The 24,187-nt window shown below is 41.6% G+C and overlaps 1 protein-coding gene across 4 annotated transcripts in view; it reads left to right on the top strand.

The window, feature by feature from the left end:
- Positions 1–24,187, top strand: part of LOC109038576 (E3 ubiquitin-protein ligase ari-2) — a 37,970-nt gene that overhangs the window by 9,078 nt on the left and 4,705 nt on the right. For all 4 annotated transcript variants that reach the window (XM_072305818.1, XM_072305817.1, XM_072305819.1 and 1 more), the window contains exons 5-7: positions 938–1,055; positions 1,987–2,211; positions 5,531–5,743. In XM_072305818.1, coding sequence (XP_072161919.1) covers positions 938–1,055; positions 1,987–2,211; positions 5,531–5,743 — 556 coding nt within the window. The remainder of the gene's footprint in view (positions 1–937; positions 1,056–1,986; positions 2,212–5,530; positions 5,744–24,187) is intronic.

The raw sequence follows: 24,187 nt of genomic DNA, 5'->3' as shown, positions 1-24,187 counted from the left end.
GATATTTTTTCCTCAGACCCACTTTTTTGTCTTTGGACCATTATACTGTCAAGTCCTGATGGTGTTTTACCAAAAAACCAAAAGAACTGCTAATTGGAAACCCTTAAGATCATTTTCCTGTCAAAACCGTATTATTTCATTTGACAGAAACCTCATATAAGCTTTTCTGTGCTCGGAGGACTCAACTTTAAAAGCTTCTTTCCCCTTAAAAACTTTTTAGTCAATGAGAGTCTTGCGCTGTAAGTGCAGTCTCTGATGAGCCTCGTGACTCATTATACCATGTGCTAACCGTGGTCCCTGCAGAAATCCACTTAAATCACTACAGTTATATCCCGATGTAGCTTTGGGTATCCAGTTTCGAGCCAGGCAATTTAAGACGACGGCGAGGCGCTGTCGAATCTTATCTTTCACGACTGATTAACCATTCACCGTGACGCCAGGATTCACCAAATTTTCACAAAAACGGTTTCCTGTCTATCTAATGACTGTTTTCGTACTCTCCGTTAAAATACATATAAAAAGAGACCTCATTTGAAAAATCGGCCGAATAGGAGAGAAGTTACAGTTCGAAATCCAAAGAGATTAACTTAACGCGATTTCGATGCATGGCAGTTCGCCCAAATCGCGGTCGCGCGTAAATGCCGCATATCAGCTAAAAATGAAGATAATTGAACGGAATCTTTCAAATTAATTTACATTCAACGTTCATGAATCAATATTTTCTCCCAAATTTAGGAAAAAGTACCAATTGACACAAATAGCAAAGACGTGAAAATAGAAGGTATGTGTCCAACATTTCAGTTATTCGGCTTGCTTTTCCAACATATTCGTGTTGGATTTTTCTTCTTGTTTTTTTTATTATATTCCTTTCTTTATAAATGGTCTAAACACTGTGCATTTTTTGTATTTACTTGGTTAATTTTTTTATTTATTTCAGTTTTAACTGTAGCCTAGACTATCATGCACCCTCTGATTGTAATACAATTAAACGGTGGTTAACAAAATGTGCTGATGACAGTGAAACAGCTAACTATATCAGTGCTCACACTAAAGACGTAAGTGTATTGTCTAATGAAATAATTATAACTGTCTTATTTTTAGCCTAAGGGCCTTACAATGTAAGTGATACTTAAGTATGAGCAACTTCAGTTATTCCCTACAATAAATATGTCATTTTCTAAGAGTCATCTCTATCCTTTCAATTCGTTATTTTACCCGACAAAATCTTATCTTGCATTAAGAACTCCCTCATATACCATATTTTAACTATCTTTTGAAGTAACATAATGATAGAACAGTGCTAAGTCCACAGTATTATATTGTTACTTACTTACTTACTTACTTACTTACTTTACAGCATTCAGAACATTAGACATTTTTAATGTTTATTTGACCATCCACTTCATAAGAAAAACATGCTCAGTAATACTCCACCCCAATGCACTTGCACTATCTTTTGGATCTTACTTCTCCATCAGAATATAGTCAGTTACATGTATCATGTCCTAATCTCAGAACATGCTCATGTTTCAAATGAATGTCTCAGGGGAATTGGAAATCAAACAGATAACATGATTCATGGGTTGTACTCCAATGGGTGTTGACGGTGAAACTTTCAAACTTGCAGCTGGTTCACGGTGTTTTAAAATCTCTGTTCCCACTTAATTAGTCAAAAGCAGAAATCATCAACATCATACCTACCTGAAAGTTTTCATAGAATTTTTTTTGCACAGGGTAGAAGTATCTGAGAAGTTTTTAAGAGTTGATGCTAAGTAGTTCTCCATTTAATAGAAAAGTATGACTGGAATTCTGCAACAATGCAACGGAGTGAACTGAGATACGTGGTTTGAGAGTTCCTCTATCATTATGATTTTTGCACCTATGAATTATTGATTCTGAATCTATTCAAACTGATTGCAAGCTGACAATTAAGTCAATGTCTTTCATCGAGCCTGCCTTGTTCAATTTTTCTTTTCCTGTTCTCAGTGCCCCAAATGTCATGTCTGTATCGAAAAAAACGGTGGTTGTAATCACATGCAATGCCGCAACTGTAAGCATAATTTCTGTTGGATGTGCCTGGGAGACTGGAAAGCTCATGGTGCCGAATATTATGAATGCTCTCGCTACAAGGAGAATCCTAATATTGCCAATGAATCTGCTCATGCTCAGGCCCGGGAAGCACTCAAAAAGTACTTGCACTATTATGAAAGAGTAAGTGTGTACCATGCCTAGTTCTTTTTCCAACTGCGTTAAAATGAACCCCTTCCTCTGAGTCATCCACTGAAAGAAATGTATGGTACAACTATTCATCTATTGGTCAGCAGAAAGGCATAATGTACAATGGTTGTCTTAGCCTTTGACACTCTCATTTGACTTTTAATACTTCAGCTATAATTACTGGTAATACCAACCAACTGGCAATCACCAGCCCTCGGTTCGTTTGAAAAAAGTTATATGAAAAAACCCATTACCTCCGGTCTTCCTTCGGAACCTTAAAGTAGGAGGTGAACACGTTAATTCAAGCCCTAAACGAAAAAATTCGGTCGAGCTCCTGGAAAATAAAATCGATTTGAAAAATGTTTGCCCGGAATTGGCTGAAAATTGCTGATTTTGGAACAGATATCCCATTAGAAAAACGAGGCAACGTGGTTTTTGATGTTTCAGAGTCAGGGGAGGGTGCGAAGAAGTTTGTAAGCCCCCCTCCCCGAAAGAAACACTCCGGACCCCCCTCCCCCCCAACAAAAAAGCCTTGCAAATGCGCTAGAATGGATGAGCATGCCTCTGGGTCCTCTTTAGTATGGAAAGGAGGGTAGGGGTCTAGGGGGAGAAAGAGTTTGAGGGAAGGGGTCAGGAGACCCCCTAAAATATAAGCCCTTACATCTGTCCACAATATTGCATACCCTCCCCGGCGGACTCGTGGTTGCGAGCACAGGCTTATCTAATTTCTTTGAGTGGTGTAGGTGCGCACATAGTATCTCTTTCAGAATTCAAAAATTCTACGAGTAAGAGACTTTCCCAACTCTCTGACCTTTCCTCTGTCTATGAAGCAGTAAATAATATGAAGCTTTATATTTACTGCCTTGGCTTCAATACTTTCTTCATTTTATCCTGTGTATTTCTGCATATTTTTTCTTCAGTAAATGCTTCCTGTGTGCTATCTTACTTTTGGTCCATACTTGTTTTGAAGAATTCTTTGCTCTGCAGCATTTAATGCTTCATCATGTATATTTAAACGTAGTAAACTCAATATTTCTTAAAAAAAAGCTACATCTTCTTCATTATTTTAAATGCTCGTTCAATGGTTCACTGTAAATTATTAGAACGTACTTAGAGAGGCCACATTTTAACCTTTTAGTACAGAAAATTTGGAAATGGATGCAAAGCTGAGGGAGAATGTACCAGAAAGAGGAAAGGTCAGAATGTTGGGAAAGACTCTTACACATAGTATTTTTAAATTCTGAGATACTATGCACGCAAATACGGCCAAATCAGATAAGCCATCGCGCACAACCGCAGGTTTGACGGGAAGGGTATGCAATATTGGCAACAGATAGGCAACGGATGGGACAGATTAGGGCTTATATTTTGGGGGCCATCCATTAATGACGTAAGGCACTTTTCCCCATTTTTAGACTCCCATCTCGTAAGGAACCATAAGGCATCCCTTCCCCCCACTCTTAAATTACAAAAGGCTCAACTGACCCCCCCCCCCCCTTTTTTTTTCAATTATCGCAGAACTAAGCAGTACGTTTTCTTTCAGAAAAACAATACAATTTCCAGGCCAAAATTTGTATTAATGAAACTAAATTTTTGAAGTAAGTTCATAGGAAATATTTATGATACAATCAGTTTAAGAAAATAAAATACACGGAGGGAAATTGAAGATTTTTTTTGTCTTTGGAATAGTTTAGAGTGTTAAGCTGACATGAGAGTGAAATCACTACTCACCATCTCACGGAGTGGAGAAGTTTGACTCAAGAGAAGTGACAGGAGCATGGTTCGATCGGTCAGCAGTCGGTGATGTGCTAATTTCCTCTATTTCATCCTGGATTTCATTAACATCCTGGTGAAAAATGTATTTTTGCACTTTCTTTAAATATAGGCTGGGAAGCTTACATAAGGCTCAGCCATACCCCCTCCTCCCCCCTCATAAGGCACCGTAAGGTTGTTAGAGACCCCCTTCCCCCCTAAGAGCCTTACGTAATTTATGGACGGTTCCTTAGGGGGGGCTCCTGCCTCCTTCCCTCAAACCATCTCTCCGCCTACCCTCCTTTCCATAACAAAGCGGACCCGGAAGCATGCTCAATGCTCATCGATTCGAGCGCATTTGCATCTTTGATCCATTAGTTTTGAAGCAGATATGCCATTAGCCAAATGAGGCAATGTGGTTTTGATATTTCCAAGTAGCAGGAGGGTGCGAAGACTTTTGTAAGGCCCCCCCCCCCCCCAGGAAGAAAGCCTTGCAAATGCGCTTGAATCGATGAGCATGCCTCTGGGTAGGGTATGCAATATGGGGACGGATATGAGGTCTTATATTTTAGGGGGTCTCCTGACCCCTTCCCCCTGACTCTCTCTCCCTCTAGGTCCCTATCCTCCTTTCCATACTTAAGAGGACCCAGAGGCATGCTCATCGATTCGAGCGCCTTTGCAGGGCTTTTTTGTTGGGGGGAAGGGGGTCCAAAGTGTTTCTCTCGGGGAGGGGGCATGAAAACTCATTCGCACCCTTCCTCGACTCTGAAACATCAAAAACCCCATTGCCTCATTTTGCTAATGGGATATCTGCTTCAAAATCAGCAATTTTCAGCCAATTCAGGGCAAACATTCTTCAAATCGATTTTATTTTTCAGGAGCTCGACTGAATTTTTTCGTTTAAGGCTTAAATTAATTATTGTGTTCACATCTTTCAAGTTCCGAAGAAAAACCAGTGGTAATGGGTTTTTTCATTCAACTTTGGTTCAAACGAACTGTGAGCGGGTATTACATGAAATGAAACAAAAGCTAGTTTCAGGTTGATTTTTTCCATTTGCTGCATGCGCATTATAGAGAATAGCATACTACAAAAAAAGGAAAGTAATCTGAAGCGGGCTATAGTTTATTTTGCACTGAGCATTCCAGTGAATTTGGTAACAGCAACAGTGTAAAGGATTAAAGGTAACTCTTAAGGGCTACTGTAGCCAATAGCCTGTTGGTGATAAGGGACGAAACTGGTGGCCACTGAAATGACAGGCTACAGGAAGCATGCCTAGTGGTATGAGATTATAAATTTCTGGCTTTACTTGTGTTCACTGTAATCAGACTCGCTGTTCACAAAACTTGTTCCTCAAGTCAGTACTTGAAGTAGTAAATGTGTGTAGAAGTTTTGCCTCTTTGTAAGTGCAAATATCAAGACATCTCAAGAGCTTCCTCCAAAATCAAACACCCTTGAAATTGGCCAATCAGAATGCTAAAACTGAGTAAAGAACCTCAATTTGTGTTGATTTTTTTATTGATTTAATTTATTTAATACTTATCATTTTTTTCTTTAATTCAGTGGGAGAATCACTCTAAAAGTTTAAAATTAGAGGAGCAAACTGTTCAGCAAATTAAATACCGAATCAATGAAAAAGTTATGACCTGCTCAGGAACCTGGATTGACTGGCAGTATTTAATGGATGCTGCAGCCCTTCTGGCTAAATGTCGTTATACCTTGCAGTATACTTATCCTTATGCTTACTACTTAGAACCTGGTCCACGCAAAGAACTGGTAAGTTTATTAGAGCACTTTTTTCTGTTTTTTACTTTATGTTTTTCATGAGGGCTTTATTTCTGTCCAAAACCATATGCCATTCTATGTTGCATAGCAACACGTCGAATCCGTCGCACCACTATTTCTGACAAACTATCGAACTGGTAAGGTTGATCCCTAAATTTTTTATTATATTAGCTTTAGATTGGCAAATAATTAGAAGATCCCAACTTTCAATAATTTAGAACTTTAAAAGGAAAAGGTGCAAATGTACAACGAGGTATTGGAGATATGTGGTTTCTGCATGATATTTATCATGCCTAATCACAGTTCATTTCATAACTCTAATCCTCAATTGGTTGGAAACCTTGCTTGGAGAACTGCCAACCCGTATGGGGGAGATGGGAGAGTAGAGGATAGGAGGTAGGGTCTATGCCCACTTGCTCGCTGCTGAACACAGAGCATGGCCCAATCCCTGTCTATGGCATGTACAAGCAGTTATGGGCTGTGCCTCTATTGGCTGCGAATGATTGTTGGAGACTAGGATCTTTTGCTTCTCGTCTCGTTTCCTGAATTTTCAAGTGGTCAGTTCGGAGTTTCTCGTAGAATCAAAGAACTTGGAGCTTTGTTGGCAAGACATTACAATCTTCCTTCAGTTCTTAAAACTCGCCCGGTATAGGGTACAGTGAGTACAATTTTTTCTCCTGTCTATGATTGATGCAGCTATGAGTTCCAAGTTTGGCAGTAATTGCTCAATGTCTCATAAAAAAGTCGTTTCGGCCAAATTGAATAATCAGCACAGGTCTTCTTTGACGCTAAAGACCTGACTATAAACACCCGTTACAAGATGAACAAACTCATCAAAATGCCATCCAAGTACGGGATAACCGTTGCCGCTGATATCGTCTACGAGAATCATCATCGTCTCCTCTTCCTACCTTCACACATTGCGGACTGTTTGACGGACGATGCAATTCAGGATATCAACGCTGGATCCTTCGATCTCATCTACGAAGGCCCGATCGGAAGAACACATAAATTCGCACTCGTTCCAAACGTTGCAGCTTGATTTATATTGTACGTCATGTTTGTATTCCTTTCTAAATGATGTAATGCTTGAAAAAAAAAAAAAATAACATGTTTGTAAAAAAAATGAAAAAAAAATCAACATGTTATTTCTTTTTAAATATTTGATTCAGATCAATCCAATTGCCTCGCGGTTCCGTGCAGTAGTTCGGACGAATACTTCACAGGTGTGATCAGAATCACCTGGGCTGTAGTGTTGGCCGGGAAATTTTCTTTTACCACAACGGTCAACGTGATATCCACCGGAGCTGTTTTTAGATCTTCACCTTGAACGCATTTGATGACAAAAATCGCGCGACCTATGAAATTTTCCATCAGCATAGCTGGCTCGCAGAGTTTCTCACCTTTCCAGTAGTCTCTCATAAAATCGATCTAGTTCAGATAGGCGTGTTTATAAACCACTAGGGGGCTACGCCCCCTGGCCGCTACGCGGCCCAACCCCCTGAAGGCGCTCCGCGCCATCAATGGGCCGCTTCGCGGCCCTATTTTTACCCTCCTATCAGTGTTAGTTTTATTTTTCCCCTAAAAAAATACGATATGAGGTATACTTTAATTTTAAATTTTACTTAAAATTACTTTAAAATTAAAAGGACGCGTTTTGGAATGACTGCTTGATGAAATATTGCAGTAAAACAATGAACAATGATAGTCAGGTAATAATTAAGAGTTCATAAGTCGTGGATCGAACCCACACTGTGGTCAAAGCGGACGCATTTGACGTCTTTAGACGACTCGGCCACCGCTCGCCTTGAAATCGCAGGTGCGAATCTTGTGTAGATAAGTGTAGAGCTGATGCGCAGGCTACCCAGCTACTGCGCAACCTCCTCGACCATTGCGCATCCTCCCGCGCATAGCGGTAGCAGTACCGGAGCATTCTGTAAACTCACTCACTTTTATAACGTGATTTTAAAAAAAACCTGGGTCCTATTTCCAAAATCTGATTGCAGCGGGCTCATCTAGGGCCTATTACCTGTCGATTTACGCAAATATCATGGAAATCGGCCCGGTAGAACGCTCAAACGAACTATGACAAAAAGTATAAATTTACATTGTTTAAATGGGAGAATTCGCCACTTTACCACGTAATATATAAAAACCTGGGCCATATTTTGAAAATCTGAAAAGAGTCGGCTTATCTACAAGCAATTGCCCGTCGATAGCCGCAAAAATCATGAAAATCGGCCCGGTAGAACGCTGGAACTAAGCGTTACCAGTTTCCCAAAATTAGGAGGTCTTGGAGCTTATAGTATAGATAGTCGAGAAATCGTAGATCGTATCAACTTGAGGAAACCGACGCTCACCGATTTGAACGCTGACCGAGCGCACATTTACATGGTCGAAAAGAGAGGAATCCTGCAGTTGATTGTCCCGTCGATCCGTTTGAAATACCAACACCACGAATTTGGGCTTGTGCCTGCTGGTTGTTCTTACGCTCCATTTGAACGTCTTGGTCGGAAAAATCCCCGGGATGTCGTGCGATTCCCAATTCATGTAACTGAAACTCATCTCATCTTGTTCATCTTGAGCAAGATTTGTTTCTCCAGTTCCAATGTGAATTTGACGATGGGAATCTCCCAATAGATTTCGATTATTTTAAATTTGATGGTGTAACCGTCCGCGGTCGCCGCGTCGGTGATATAATATGCGTTCTTATCCGTACCACTGCGCACTAGGATCAACTCTTGCGAGCATCTAACTAGAACGTCTTTGAAATGTACTGCGAATCCGCTGCGTGAAGACAACGGTACGATAGCGGAGAAAGTTTGAATCGCCGTTGTGTAATCCCATTCGGTCCATGAATGAGTGATGTCACAAAACCCGGCAGTTGCGAGTCCCGCGGTTTCCGCTCTAGTGTATGTGAGACAATTTTTCACGGTCGATGCAACTCCGACAGATTGCATGCTATCGACTTCCGTCCCGTTCACTTTATACTGCATACGGTCGAACATGTGGTGGATATAATTGTTAGCCAACTTGAATGGAGGTTTCGTAGCATCTGCGGCGGCTCCAGGATTTGTCTCGAGTTTCACTTCTACACGCATGAAGCTCCCTGAATCTTGATCCACCGTGATCAGGCCGTGGGTATCGGGGGTGAACCGGATCGAATCGTTGTTTCCACGCCGTTCGTCGACCGGACCGAAACGGATGTATTCGTATTCGATGATCTCTTGTCGCCAAGCTTCCATCTCGTTCTTATTTCGGATTTTTCACCACGAATCCGAGTTGTGTGAGAGCCCTCCTGGAATATTCGGTCAAAGTTTTCCTCTGTTGCTGCTGCTGCTGCTGCTGCTGTTGTTGTTGACAACTAGTCCGTGGATTATCAATACTATTATATGCGAAAGAATATAGGAACGTATCGTCGTTGTTCTGGATCCTTCATTTACTCATAAGTTAACGGTCTCACGTGCAGTCGCACTGTCACTTCTTCACCACCGAAATTGATCGCTCTTCCATGTTGGTCTACTATATTAACGAGCAAACGTTGGATCTTATCACCCAAGACGGGGTAGTAATGAATCGTCAATGGTTGCTCTACTATTTTGAATCCTGGTTCGATATCGGGAGCAAACGCATAAATGTGATGTCCGCGCACCCCGTTCACGTATCCACCGTCGGCGATGCTGCATTCGATGCATATCATGTTTACGGGCGAGATGTTGACGCGATAGTCAGCTTCGTGCCATTCGTCCGGTGCCAAGAGACGCTTTCCGAACCCGAGCACCTTACGTAAAGTGCCGGGTTTGCTGAAATCGATCCAGTACTTGGATTTGACGCTTACTTTAAACGTAGCGTTGTTCGCTTTGAGTTTGATAGCTTCCGCCGCGCCAAGTTCTTCCTGCAAGTATTCTTGTATACCCTCGATCTCGTAGGCTCCGATCGGGAACGAAATTCCCGAGTAATTCTCCTCGCGGTTCTCGGAGTAGAAAAGCAGTCTGTTCGTTATGTCAATGTTTGGGATGGAATAGTAAGTTACAAAACCCGTCAGACCGATCTCGCAAGGTCCGAACAACTCGAGAGGTCTAGGCAGTGTAAACTCGAGTACGTTGCTCCTCCCCGTCAACATGAACGTGTGACGTCTTTTCTGAGTTTCCATATTCGGTTTTGAATACTATATATTCCTGGTTTGTACGAGCCATTCTAAACATCGTTTCCCGCAGACGCTCGAGTTGGAATTTTGTTCGCTATCATAATTGTATCCTATTGTCGTCGTCGTCGTCTTCGTTGAGCTACCGCGTGAGCGTAAAATGTATCGCGTAATTTCAACGGGTGGTGGTAGATCGACGAAGCTGTCGTAGTACAATGCGTTACCGCTCCCTGAAATCCGGTATGCTGTCCAATGTGTACCGGGTCCATTGCTTCGGTCCAGATTGATGATACCGCACTCGGGACGTTTGGGTTTCTTGGTCGCCAATTCATCGATCATGAACACACCGCGGAAATGCGGGATTCGTAATTGTTCTGTCGCAGCGATCCTCAACTCAACGTCCGTCATCGCTCGGCGCGGTAGCTCACGGATCAGTTTAAATTCTTTCGTTAAGGTTTCAAGTAAAGTCCGTAACCTTTACGGTACGGTCGCAAGTACAATCCTTCACCGAGGTATACATTCTCCTTCAAAGATCCGTCGATGACCGTCTTGATCATTTTCGCTACCGGTGTGATTGTTCGCGAGGCCAGACCGATACTCGTCAAGAGATTTTTGACTCCGGCACCCGTCTTCGGGATAGCCAAGATTCGCTCCGCCGGTTTCTTCTTCTTCGTTTTCGACGCTCTGGCACCCGTCTTTGGGATAGCCAAAATTCGTTCGATCGACCGCTCCACCGGTTTCGTCTTCTTCGACGCTCTCCTCTTCTTCTTCTCCTTCTTGGGTTGCGATTTTTTTGCTGCCACCGTCTTGTTTAGTCCCATTCCGAGTGTGGCTTTGAGTTTCATAGCGTTCGTTACGGCGTATGCTGCCGCTCTTTCACCCAACGATGAGTCGGACGCTTTCACACGTTCCCAAGCTCTGTCCGCAAGTATGAGATCGGCTTTGTTCCTCTCGGTGGTGTCTTTGGTCTGATTATAAGCGATATCGTGGGACTTGCAAGCTTCGTCGAGCGGATTTATACCCGGATCTCCACGTTTCAATCGTTCTGCAAGGCGAGTTCCCGAACCGCAGTACCTGTAGTCGCTCGGCAAGTGTAGTTCGAACGGTAGTGAATTTATCAACGAGTTTAACAGTCCACGTCCTCGATTGGTTTTGCTACAAGTTGATAATCTTCTCGGTGACATATTCTGACGAAAATGTCCATACTATTTATACGGAGAAGTAAAAAATGACTGTCCGATAAAATAGGGAACGAATACGATGCAACTCGTCAAGCAAAGAAAGTCACTGCGAGTCCCAAACCTCGACAAACGGAAGAAGCAAAATGAAAACCGACGACCACGACGACGACACAGTGAACAGTTACCGGACAGTATCCGTTGCATTGTCGTCGGACCGTCCAACTGCGGTAAAACAAACGTGATGGTTGGCTTGCTACAACATCCGAATGGATTGAAGTTCCGCAACGTGTACTTGTACTCCAAGACACCGGTCCAACCCAAGTACGAAGAACTGCGTCAGATATTCGACGGAATCGACGGTCTCGGATACAACGTCTATTCGGACACGGCCGAGATTGTTCCACCAAACGATGCCGCATCGGACTCGGTCTTCATTTTCGATGATGTCGCTTGTGACAAACAAAATGCGATGCGGGATTATTTCAGTATGGGAAGGCACAGCTCGGTCGACAGTTTCTATTTGTGTCAAACTCATCCTCGCATACCGAAACAATTGATTCGCGATAACGCTAACCTGCTCGTAGTTTTCAAACAGGACAATACAAACTTCCGACACATGTACGACGATCACGTCAACACAGATTTCACGTTCGAAGATTTCAGACATATCTGCTCGGTGTGCTGGCAGGACAAGTACGGGTTTTTAGTCATCGATAAAGATAGTAATAAGAACGAGGGAAGGTTCTCCTTGGACGATCTGGAAAAACATCCGAAACAATCCGATACCGCGTATGGTGTGCGGAAAGCGATCAACGGAAACTTCCTTATCGGAAACCGAACCATTACTTTCGATTCGGACGGACGACTAATCTTGGACGGTGGCGATGATGTGTTCGAACCGACACCCGGGTTCTTGGAGCTCCTTTTTAAGACAAATCCGCGTAATTACACAGCAGATGATCGCGCTAAATTCCAACGAGTAGTTACGCTCACCAATGCGCATAGGAGGGATCATCATCCACACGGTAGACCCAACTCGAACCGCAGTCAAAAATACCGCGATCTCATCAAACCTTTGTTCGCTACATCGACTCCGAGATCAACGAGGAAGTCATCGCGTAAAAAATTGAAGAAAGGCTCCGGTATCAAAATTCATCGTGCGAAACGGGAACTCGTCTATTGGGACGATCCGAACGAGTTAGTCCAACGTCTCGTTTTACTTGTAGCTTCGAAACAAGCTGGTCACACCGATCACGATCGTGAAATTCTGAGTATCGTCGAAGAGCTTCGCGAAGCGGATTACATCCACTAAATATAGGTTCCGCACAAAAAAAAATGAGTCACACCGACCGGTTTGGAAGATCGAAAGGGACTTACGTTCGCAACACGAAGCGAGGTCTCAAAGGTGACGGTTTCTTACTGGATCCCGACGGGAATTATCTTGTATCCAACAAACGGATCCGACAACTGCATGATCCCGAAGAGGATACCGACGCCGTGAACAAACAATGGACAGACTCGAAGTGGACGGAAGTTATGAATTCGACACAGCTTTGTTGGGAGAAAATGGAAGAATACAAAAGTATTATGCAACGACTCGAGACGAAATTATCACGATTGGAAAAAAGGATCAGTCAATTAGAGGTTGTGAATCGAACGAAAGGAAAATAGTGATGCGATGAGTCACACCGACGGTTTTGGCCGATCGAAATTTCACCGCGGTCCAAAAGGCGACGGATTCTCACTGGATTCCGACGGAAATTATATCGTATCGAACAAACGGATTCGTCAAGTGCAAGATCCTGAAAGCGATGAGGATGCGGTGAACAAACAATGGTCCGAACGGAAGTGGAAGGAAGCTATGAAATTAGGTCAACACTGTCTGGAGCATATCCACCAACTTCAGCAATCTTACAATCGTCTGGTTAAAATAGTAGCTCGAAACAGCATTTGAACCGAGAGAGCGGACGACGACGACGTTGACGGTAATTATCATGTCGGCAGAAAAACGTGGGATCGTCGAGGAGCTACATAAACCTGCATGACGGAACTATCCGCGTCGTAAAGTACGGATTCTCGGATCGTTCGATTTATGGCAAGCCGATCTCGTCGAGATGCAACCGTACGCCTCGGTCAACAAAGGATACAGATATCTCCTCACCGTCATCGACGCGTGCTCGAAAAAGGCGTGGGCCGAACCGCTCAAATCGAAAACGGCCACGGATGTCACTTATGCTCTGCAACGCGTTCTCAAAGCAGCCGGAAAGTCACCGAAACATTTACAAGTCGATATGGGCTCGGAATTCTACAACTCCAAATGTCAAGCATTGACGAAGCGTCACCAGATCAATATGTACAGCTCGCACTCGACAACCAAAGCCTCGTCGAGCGATTCAACCGAACGCTCAAAACGAAGATGTGGAAAGAGTTCAGCGCGCAAGGATCGTACAAGTGGGTAGATCTATTACCGAAACTCATCCGTGAATATAACGGGAGCGTTCATCGCACCATCGGGATGAAACCAATTAATGTCATCGAAAAGGATGTACCGATGATCCTGCAAAAGTTTCGTGGGCCGCCGCTGAGTAAAACCGAAAAGAGACGTCTGGCCAGACGAAAACTGAAAGTCGGTGATCACGTCCGGATCTCGAGACTCAAAGCCATGTTCGAGAAAGGATACACACCGAATTGGAGCACGGAAATTTTCAAGATTGTCAGCGTCAATCCCACCGTTCCGATCACGTATGATCTGAAAGACGCGCACGATACGATCATCAAAGGAAAATTCTATCGCGAAGAACTCCAACCCACCAACTGTAAGGATACGTTCCTGGTGGAGAAAATTCTGCGTCGCAAGAAAAACCAGGCCTTTGTCAAATGGTTGGGTTTGGACGTGAGTCACAACAGTTGGATCGATAGTAAAGATTTCGTATTAATAGTATGCAAAACCGTAACAGTAAATTTCCACTAAAGAAAAAAATTTTTTTTTTTGATTCATCAAACTGAACAATGCAATATCCAATCCCAGTTGCTCATCCACAAAACACAAGGTTCCGATACGCATCTCCAAGCGCACAACACCGCCACGCCACTAAAAATTGAAATTCCCGAATCAGACCCTACTCTCCAGTCTCCGTTACCAGACCCATTCTGTAAGATATGGTCTATCGTGGATGCCGCCAAAATTTTACAAGTTCGAAATCTCGAAAACAAAAAGTCGTATCAAAATTCGGTCCGTACAGTTTTCCGATCTTCGATAGTGTAAAAGAATCGCATCGGTCCGTGGCGGATCGGAGGAGGGTCTGATTACGAAATTTTTTTAATTTCCCGAATCAGACCCTACTCTCCAGTCTCAGATACCAGACCCATACTGTAAGATACGGTCTTTCGAAGCCGAAAATTTTTATAAGTCCAAAAATTCGAATGTTTTGCACAATCTGGCAACATTGTATCGAAAAATTAACTAATTTTTTGAATCATCTGGCAACACTGTAAAATGCGATGTTGCAAAATTTCACCCATTAATAAATAATTTATTTACGTGCACCGTCTGGCAACGTTGTAACCGCTATCTTTAAGAATACACCATTGCATCAATCACAGATTGAAGGGGCTATATTACACTATTGCATAACCCGCATGTTGAAGGGGCAACATACAATACTTTTACTTTTTACAGCGTTGCCATATTGAATTATAATCACCCTACAACACTGTAATTTAATTCGTATTTTCCTGCATCATCGTGCAACGCTGTTGGATATTTACCGTATATTGTACTGTGGTCAAGTCGGTATTTTCATACCACTTCACTGGATTTCGTTTGTAACTCTAACTCTTGGTTTTTCTGGGTTTTAATTCTTTACGGATTAGTGAGAGCCCAGCACCATTCTACCATCCTGTCCTTTACTGTATTCGTGTCACTATTTAGTGTTTTTCTTCTCCATATTATCTACCACTTAGCTATGACTACGTCTTAACCAGGGTGGGCCGAAAAATGTTTTTTTTTTTGGAAATCTGAAAACGTCTAAGGCTCAAAAGTTGTCATTAAGCACTGATATAACGAGAAAAACATCCCAAGCCAAAACTCCTCCATCTTCCTCGTCAACATGGGGATTGAAGTTTTGAGGGCTGAACTGTCCAATATTTCGAGCTCCTTCAAAATAATATTGCTCTCCGTGTCAACAATAGGGTACAAACTTTTGTGAACTAAGTTATTCTCATGTATTTTGAGTCGAAAAATCGATGTTGGCAAGAAAATCATCGATAAATAGAAATCCAACATCGATTTTCGCTATAATTACGAAACGTCAATCTAAAAACGTCAATTTTTCTCTAGCCTGAAGTAACTTTTCATGTGAAATCGACCCAAAAAATCGATTCTTTGAGAAAAATTACCCATGCAAGTATGACTTATTCACTCAAAGTGACAAAATTTACGGTAGTAAAGGTATGGTTGAGTAGTTATATGAAGGTTTTGCTGCAGCAGAATTCAACCAATATGTCATTTTAAGGATATTTACGACTAATACGGGGTCTATTTAGACTTATTTTACTATGTCCAAGTCTAATATATCTATAAGTCTACTAAAACAAGTCTAAATAGACCCTGTATTGGTCGTAAATATCCTTAAAATGACATATTGGTTGAATTCTGCTGCAGCAAAACCTTCATATAACTACTCAACTATACCTTTACTACCGTAAATTTTGTCACTTTGAGTGAATAAGTCATACTTGCATGGGTAATTTTTCTCAAAGAATCGATTTTTTGGGTCGATTTCACATGAAAAGTTACCTCAGGCTAGAGAAAAATGGACGTTTTTAGATTGACGTTTCGTAATTATAGCGAAAATCTATGTTGGATTTCTATTTATCGATGATTTTCTTGCCAACATCGATTTTTTTACTCAAAATACATGGAAATACCTTAGTTCATAAAAGTTTGTTCCCTATTGTTGACGCGGAGTGCAATATTATTTTGAAGGAGCTCGAAATATTGGACAATTCAGCCCTCAAAACTTCAATCCCTATGTTGACGAGGAAGATGGAGGAGTTTTGGCTTGGGTTGTTTTTCTCGTTCTATCAGTGCCTAATGACAACTTTTGAGCACTAGACGTTTTCGGATTTCCAAAAAAAAAATTTACGGCCCACCCCTAATCTTCATTGATTTAAGAAATCAGGGAGGAGCCACTCCTGCAGCGTATCTTGCAAATTTAAACATCCTGTATTTGGAGCCCATTTTCAGATATCATAACCAGTATACGTACACATAGAGATCCCTTTTTAGATGTGCCGAGCATGTAAGTAATTCGATTTTTCCTAAATTGTTGGTTACGTTTCTGTGACTCTCAGATGTGTGTTCATCTGTGTGTTCATCTGTGGCTACAGATGTATAACCACCCCATTTGCAAGCTGCCAGTCTGCATTTTGTTTTTTCTCGCATACGTTTTGGGCCTCCTTAAAGATGCTAAACATAAAAAGAATGTCCGTGCGATGTGTTTTATCTAGAATTGTTGTGTACAGTTTTATTAATGTTGTTGTTGTTCCCATAGCACCAAAAGAGGCCTCCATGGAGGTGTGAAACATAGGCGAGAAAAAACAAAACGGTGACTTAAAGTTTGGAAATAAAGTATGATGATCACATTACCACAGCTGTCATTACACAACGAATTCTTTTCATATTTTTACGAACAGTGCATAAATAGGTTTTATCGCTGAGGATTTCTTTTTCCACTTGATGGCGACAAATCGCACTTAATCATACATTATGCTCATTTCAAAGATAATCATGTCGGGGGTGGAAGTGCCAAGTATGACTAACCGCGATTACCAACGTTTTTAAAGATATTATGGCCTGATGATGGCCACTGTACTGGTCAAAAACCTGTGATAAATTGAAAAAAAAAAATCCTCAGCATCGGCCGACAGCCCCCTTAGGTAGTTAAATCTGTTTATGCACTGTCAGATCAGTTTTTGTATGATAGAGGTAGATTTAACTGCACTTTAGATTCCAATTGTATCTGCAAAATATGTACCAGGTGTTCCGGAGCACCCATCCATTATCTCTTTCTCGAAAACAGCCGAAAATTGAGCTTCCAGGTGAAAACTTTTCGAGGCCTCCCTACCCCAAAGAATTCAACGAAAATATTTAAGCCCCCCAAAATCCCATGGGGGGGGGGACTGTAGGGAGTACCCCCGTTTCTCCCATATTTCTAATAGAAAGGGCGTGTTTTGACTTCGAATTCGAATTTTATGGCCAGAAATTAGAACTTTTTGTTTCATTAACTTTTTCCCCAGACAGGGTTGCCAGCGACCGGGAAAAGTCAGGGAATTTCGGTGTTGGTCAGGGATTTTTCTGCTTTTTCGTGGAATTAGGCGCGGACGGTCTCGGGCTCGCGTTGCGGGATCAACTGACTACTACGTTCGATTGCGGAGGATGGTGGCGCTCTCGCTCGGCTTCGCGAGGAACTACCGGCATACCTACATTCCGACCATCGCGTCGCGTCGGACCTGCGCGCGCGTGTGAGGGAGGGTGTGTGCGCGTGTGTTTACGTTTGTTCACATAACCTCTCCATTGCAGTTTTTCAGGATCTCTATCAACAATTTATTTTTTTGTAAGAAAGTCACTCAGTCATTTTACTTAACATTTTTGTTAACAATATTATTAAATTATGAAGCACATTCAGTAAAATTGTCTTCATGCCACTAGCATTTCTTTGCCTTGAAAGGGATGGAATGCCAAAGGAAATTCTGAATCACTGATTCTGAAAAGTGTCCCTCTTGCACCTTAATCCTTCATTGCTGCTCGTGGTAATTGGAAAACATCTTCTGAAACCTCAAGGTCCAATCTTAATCGCCAAAAATATTTTTTGAAATACACCCTAACCAAGCAGTGTTCTGTACCTAGCCCTTGCATTGCAAATGTGCATGTTAACTAACTGCTAAAAATTTAAATAGTCGAAAATAGCTCTCATTTTCACTTTAACAGACTGCGTCAGATCCATACTCAGAAGTCAGGGAAAAATATTGGAAAGTCAGGGAAAAGTCAGGGAATGGAAGAAAATAATTTGGCTGGCATCCCTGCCCAGAGCCCCATTTTTTGGAGGTACAGAACATTTTCGGGGTATTTTTTGGGGAACTTTCAATTGGGCACTGTAGGCGTTAAAATCCTCCCGAGAGAAGAGATCAAAACCTCTTTGATGATGTGACACATGACCCCCATTGACCCAAATTTATGAAAGCCACGACTCCCCGAATATTTTGGGGCCTTGAATGGCCATATTCCCATATTTTCGAGCAGTAAGGGCATTTTTTGACTTCAGATTTGGATTTTACATGATGAGTTGCGTAGTATCACTACGACACACTACCTATTTACCCCAAATTACCTCAGAGCCTCTTTCCAGTTTTTTCCTCCAAAAATATACTATAAATGTACTTTGCCCAGGAAAATGGGGTCGTAAGGTAATGGAGGGCAAATAGGCCGTATGCCTTGAAAACTTTACGTAACTTTTTGAGTAGCATCCAAATCTGAAGTCAAAACACTCCCTTGTTATTTGAAATTTTCGACTTATGGCCTTCCAAAGTCCTAAAATTTTCGGGGGTTTGTGGCCTCCATAAATTTAGGTTAACAGGAGTCATGTGGCACATCAACAAAAAAGTTTTGAACTCTGCTCCTCGGAGATTTTTAGTGTTTTTCCGAAGAAAAACACTATTGCATGATGATCTACCCATGATGTCGGGCCCATACCCAAGACCTTTTGTAGAGCACTGATCACAGGTCGTTGATCACAAAAGTATATGCCATTCAAATTCATAAATAATGTTGTTTTGTTCATGAAATTATAGGTCCTTAAAAATGTATATACAGGGTGTTCCAAAAGTCCAGCCCCCCCCCCCCCCTCTAACTTTTGAACGGTTCGAGATAGGAAAATGAAACTTTGGGAATGTTCCTATCTCAAAAGGGACCATCTTTTTTTTTTTGGGAAGGTGTCAAAATTTTGTTCCTCCCTAAAGGGGGGGGGCGGGGCCCCCCAACGTTTTCTTTTCAAATGATATCTCATATCTTGTGATACCTCATTCGAAAAAGTAATAAAAAACTATGAAGTTTGGCGCAAATTGCAGATCAATATCTTAATTTTTGACCGAGTTATGATAGGTCAAAGGTCAAATTTGACCTATTTTCAAAAAATCATAACTCCAGTTCAAATAAATTTATGACCGAGTTATGTCAGGTCAAAGGTCAAATTTGACCTATTTTCAAAAAATCATAACTCCGGTTCAAATTATCGTATAGAATAAATAAACGGGAAAATTTACCAAATTGTGTTCGCTTTTAAGTAAAAATTGCAGAAATCATTTCGAACTAATTTTATGGGGGGGGGGGGGGGGTTCGGACCCCCAAATACGTCAATTGAAAGGTCATTCACTTTTCCCGCGAAATAAGCCAATTTCCCCTAGATATGTCTCCACATCATCTCAGCAAGATCAAAATCAGTTCAACATAACGTTGGCAAGTCCCCAAATTTCGGGAAAAGTTCAAAATAACGAAAAAGGTGCTTAAATTTGATCGTTTAAATCTCGTTTTTTTTGAACTTTTCCAGAAATTTGAGGACTTGCCAACGTAATGTCGAACTGATTTTGACCCTACTGAGATAATGAGGAGGCACATCTAGGGGAAATTGGCTTATTTGGCGGGAAAATTGAATGACCTTTCAATTGACGTATTTTGGGGTCCGAACCCCCCTTCCCCTTAAAATTAGTCCGAAGTGATTTCGGCAATTTTTACTGAAAAGCGAACACAGTTTGGTAAATTTTACCGTTCATTTAAATCTTTACAATAATTTGAACCGGGGTTATGATTTTTTGAAAATAGGTCAAATTTAACCTTTGACCTATCATAACTCGGGCAAAAATTAAGATATTGATCTGCAATTTGCGCCAAACTTCATAGTTTTTTATTACTTTTTCGAATGAGGTATCACAAGATATGAGTTATCATTTGAAAAGAAAACGTTGGGGGGCCCCGCCCCCTCTTAGAGAGGAACAAAATTTTGACACCTTCCCAAAAAAAAGATGGTCCCCTTTGAGTTAGGAACATTCCCAAAGTTTCATTTTCCTATCTCGAACCGTTCAAAAGTTAGAGGGGGGGGGGGGGGGGGGCTGGACTTTTGGAACACCCTGTATATACATGTTCAAGGACCTATAATTTCATGTACAAAACAACATTATGTATGAATTTGAATGGCATATACTTTTGTGATCAACGACCCGTGATCAGTGCTCTTCAAAAGGTCTTGGGTATGGGTCAGACATCATGGGTAGATCATCATGCAACAGTCGAATTTAAGCACCCCTTTATTTTTTTGAACTTTTCCCGAAATTTGGGGACTTGCCAACGTTATGTTGAACTGATTTTGACCTTACTGAGATGATGAGGAGGCAAATCTAGGGGAAATTTGCTTATTTCGATGGAAAATTGAATGACCTTTGAATCGACGTATTTGGGGGTCCGAACCCCCCCCCCCCCCCCTAAAATTAGTTCGAAGTGATTTCTGCAATTTTTACTTATAAGCGAACATAATTTGGTAAATTTTCCCGTCTATTTATTCTTTACGATAATTTGAACCAGAGTTATAATTCTTTGAAAATATGTCAAATTTGACCTATCATAACTCGTCAAAAATTAAGATATTGATCTGCGGTTTGCGCCAAGCTCCTTAGTTTTTTATGGTCTTTCGAATGAGGTATCACAAGACAGGGGTTGCCATTTGAAAAAAATAAGTTGGGGGTCCCCCGCTCCCCGCCTCCCTCTGAAGGGGGAACAAAATTTTGACCCCCCCCCCCCCCCAAAGATGGTCCCCTTTGAGACAGAAACATTCCCAAAGTTTCATTTTTCTATCTCAAACTGTTCAAAAGTTGGGGGCTGAATTTTTGGAAGACCCCGTACATATGTATGTGTGTGTGTGAGGGTGTGTATGGTTGGTTGGTTGGTAGATACGATGTATGAGTGTATGCATGTATGTATGTATGTTTGTATGGAGAATTTAGTACCTGGAATGTTGAACGTGTTCAATTTTGGTCGTATGGGGATCAACCAAGTGGATCAACTAACCACGTATACAGGTCGCAGAAACTCCGCAATCGCCAGCAATCTGCAATCGTTTTGCGAATTGCATAGGCCATATGCAAACTGCCAAGGCAATTTGCAAATTGTCTAGGCATTTCGCTAGCCGCTAGTGATAACTAAAAAATGTAAAATATCATGGTAAAGAAACAACGGAAACAGTCTTAAGTTTACCTTGTTGTGGAGATGTTTCAGTAGAGTTTTGAAATGAGGCAGCAGCTACACCTTGGTTGGTAGTGGTTGCGCGGATGAACTTCCAACATTCGAATTTAAATATTATTACCATTTTTCGAGTTTTTACAGCGTTATATCTCGCTAAATTTTAGCTCGGCAAGTATTTAAAAATATTTTAAAAAAATTATAAAAACTATTTGTTTTGACAAGTCAAAGAAGCGTGACAACGACTGTTACATTTCACGTTGTGCAACAAAGTGCCGTGGGCATGTGTCGAGAGCGTTGTGGACAGGGTTCATGAGTTAACGAGAGAGCGCGAGGAGCGCGGCGGCGGCGGCGGCTCCGTCACTTTTATATTTCCCATTCATTCTCATGGCCCGAGCACTAACGAGCACACCACATCTTTTCCACCTCCACATAGTTCTGTTTGATAGAAATACGTCCAAATATTCCGCTGCCACAGGACAAAATGAACTCTTGGGAACCATTTTCTTGAGTTTTGACTGGGCATCCACGCACGCAACATATTTTCGATTTCTCGGTTACACCTTTCGATGGATCCCTGGGATTGTGAATGCCGTGACCTCCCATGAACAATTTTACACCAGGACCAGAGAGAGGCTAGCTCCGTTTTAACTTCTGCGACAAATTCCTTGCCACAGCCGGTGCTGCAATCTCCTACTTTTTGTTCTTTTTCCCATTTACACTAATTATTTTTTGATTCATCACTTGCGGCTTGCGAATTGCAGATTACCGTCTACTGCGGATTGCCTGCGACATTCATACGAAATCGCATAAACCGCCAAAAAGGGTTAAAATACCAATTTTTAAGTTAGTTTAGGTCAGGTTTTCTCCATGATCACCAACTGCCGTGGGATCAACATTTCGTGTATGTATGTATGTATGTATGTATGTTTAAAGGTGCTCCAACAAACTTGGGTCATTAACACCTCAGAGTGGAGATAAAAAAAAAAAAAAAGTAGTACTACAGATTAAAAGAGAGGACAAGGAAAGAATGAATTAAATTAGGTGATTAAGTCGTCTGAAAAAGGGAGGGATTTGATGAGAAAATTTTTGAAAGGATGGTATCGAAATCAGAAGGAGGGGGGGGGGGAATTTGGATCTTAATTGTTGGTAGGTAGGACAAGATACTAAAACATGTCTGACTAAGAGGGGGATATTACAGAAGAGGCAAGTTGGAGGGGGACTTTCTCAATTAAGTACTGGTAGGTGTAGGCAGTGTGCCCCATGCACCAAGTTTTACTTGACTCACACAAGTTAGACCACAAAAGTGAGGATATTGGATGTTGGAGGATTCTTATATCGGCAGTAAGCAGTTCACTTATGTTGCCAATAAACCACTAGACAAGGTACAAATTTTAGCATTCTGATACATGTACCTTAACCAAAATTTTGTGTAGAACATAATTCGCGCAATGAAAATTACTGAAATAAACTCCTAATCAAGATATTTAATGTTTTTTGGCGGGCGAATTCAAACCTCCCGCTCATGAAAACGCAATGGTCTACGTGAGTCTAAGCGTGCTTTAAATGTTACCATGACAGTCTATGCGATACAAAAATATTGCAACCTCAATCATAATGGCCTGGCTCAGCTGTAGCAGGTTGTTTATAGTTTGAACAACAAAGGGTGGGCAATAAACATTGCTTAATTGAGAGGCCTGCCGAAACCGTTGTAGTACGCGATTGGACTCACGTAGAGTGTTGAGTTTCTTGTAACCTGGCAATTCAAATTTCCCGTGACCAATGTAAATTAAAAACGTTAATATCTTAGTTAGAAGTTGTTTCAGTAATTTTCGATGCAAGAATCGTTTTCCACGTAAAATTCTGATAAAGAAACATACATAAAAAAGCTTAACTTCATGCTTTGTCTAGTGGTTCATTCGTGAAGATTTCTATTTTAAGTATGTATTTCTCCGAGGAAAATTTAAATTTGACGCAATAGATTATGAGAGGGGGCTCGAAAGTGGGGGAGGTCAAATCTTGTTCACTCGATAGCTTGAGTTAAAATCAATATTTTGAGCTGAAATTTTTATGGGTGATAGTTCTCCCCTGGAACTGGTTCGGTATAGAATTTGAACGAAATCGGCCCTGCCGTTTCAGAATGGCGAGCTTGGAACATTCATGCCGGGCGGAGGAGTGGGCGGTCGCACAGTGGGTCATGGTAAGTGATCTATCTATGGACAAAATGTCATCAATTTAACTGTAATAAGTATTTTCTAAATGAAACTTATTGGTAAATTCCAAGACTCCAGCTCCTAATTCGGGAAATACACTTTGCTTCCCGCGATGGATGCGTGGGTCACAAAAAAGAGAAACGACTGAAAAGACGCGCACGTCTCCAAGGGGCCTTGGAGGCGGAGCCTCCCCCCCCCCCCCCCCCAAAAAAGGAAGCGGAGTGGAGTGGCGGTTTTGTTTTATTTTGAAAATCGGATCATTTTAAAGCCTACAGTGTCCAAAAAAATATTGTCCAAAAAATACACCGCTACTCAAAAAAATTGAAGGTTTCGGGAATAAGCCCGTGAATAAAAAACTGCTTATTTTTAGAAGAAAAATTCGAATCCGTAGCCCTAAATTACCTTTCCTATCTGAAATATGAGAGAAGCGGGGGCTATCACTCCTCCCTTATGGGGTTTTGAAAGGCTGAAGATATTTTTATTGAATTGGTTAATTTACTCCGAAAAGTTTCCACCCCGGAGTTCAATTTTCGGCTGTATCCAATTAACAGATAGTGGACGGGTGCGCTGGAACACGCGATTTATTTGATGTAGAGTTGATTCTGATCC

This window comes from Bemisia tabaci, unplaced genomic scaffold (assembly GCF_918797505.1).
Source record: "Bemisia tabaci unplaced genomic scaffold, PGI_BMITA_v3".
NCBI classification, from domain to species: Eukaryota; Metazoa; Arthropoda; class Insecta; order Hemiptera; family Aleyrodidae; genus Bemisia; species Bemisia tabaci.
Note: the sequence above shows the minus strand (reverse complement) of the source record. Positions and strands in the feature narration are given on the sequence as shown.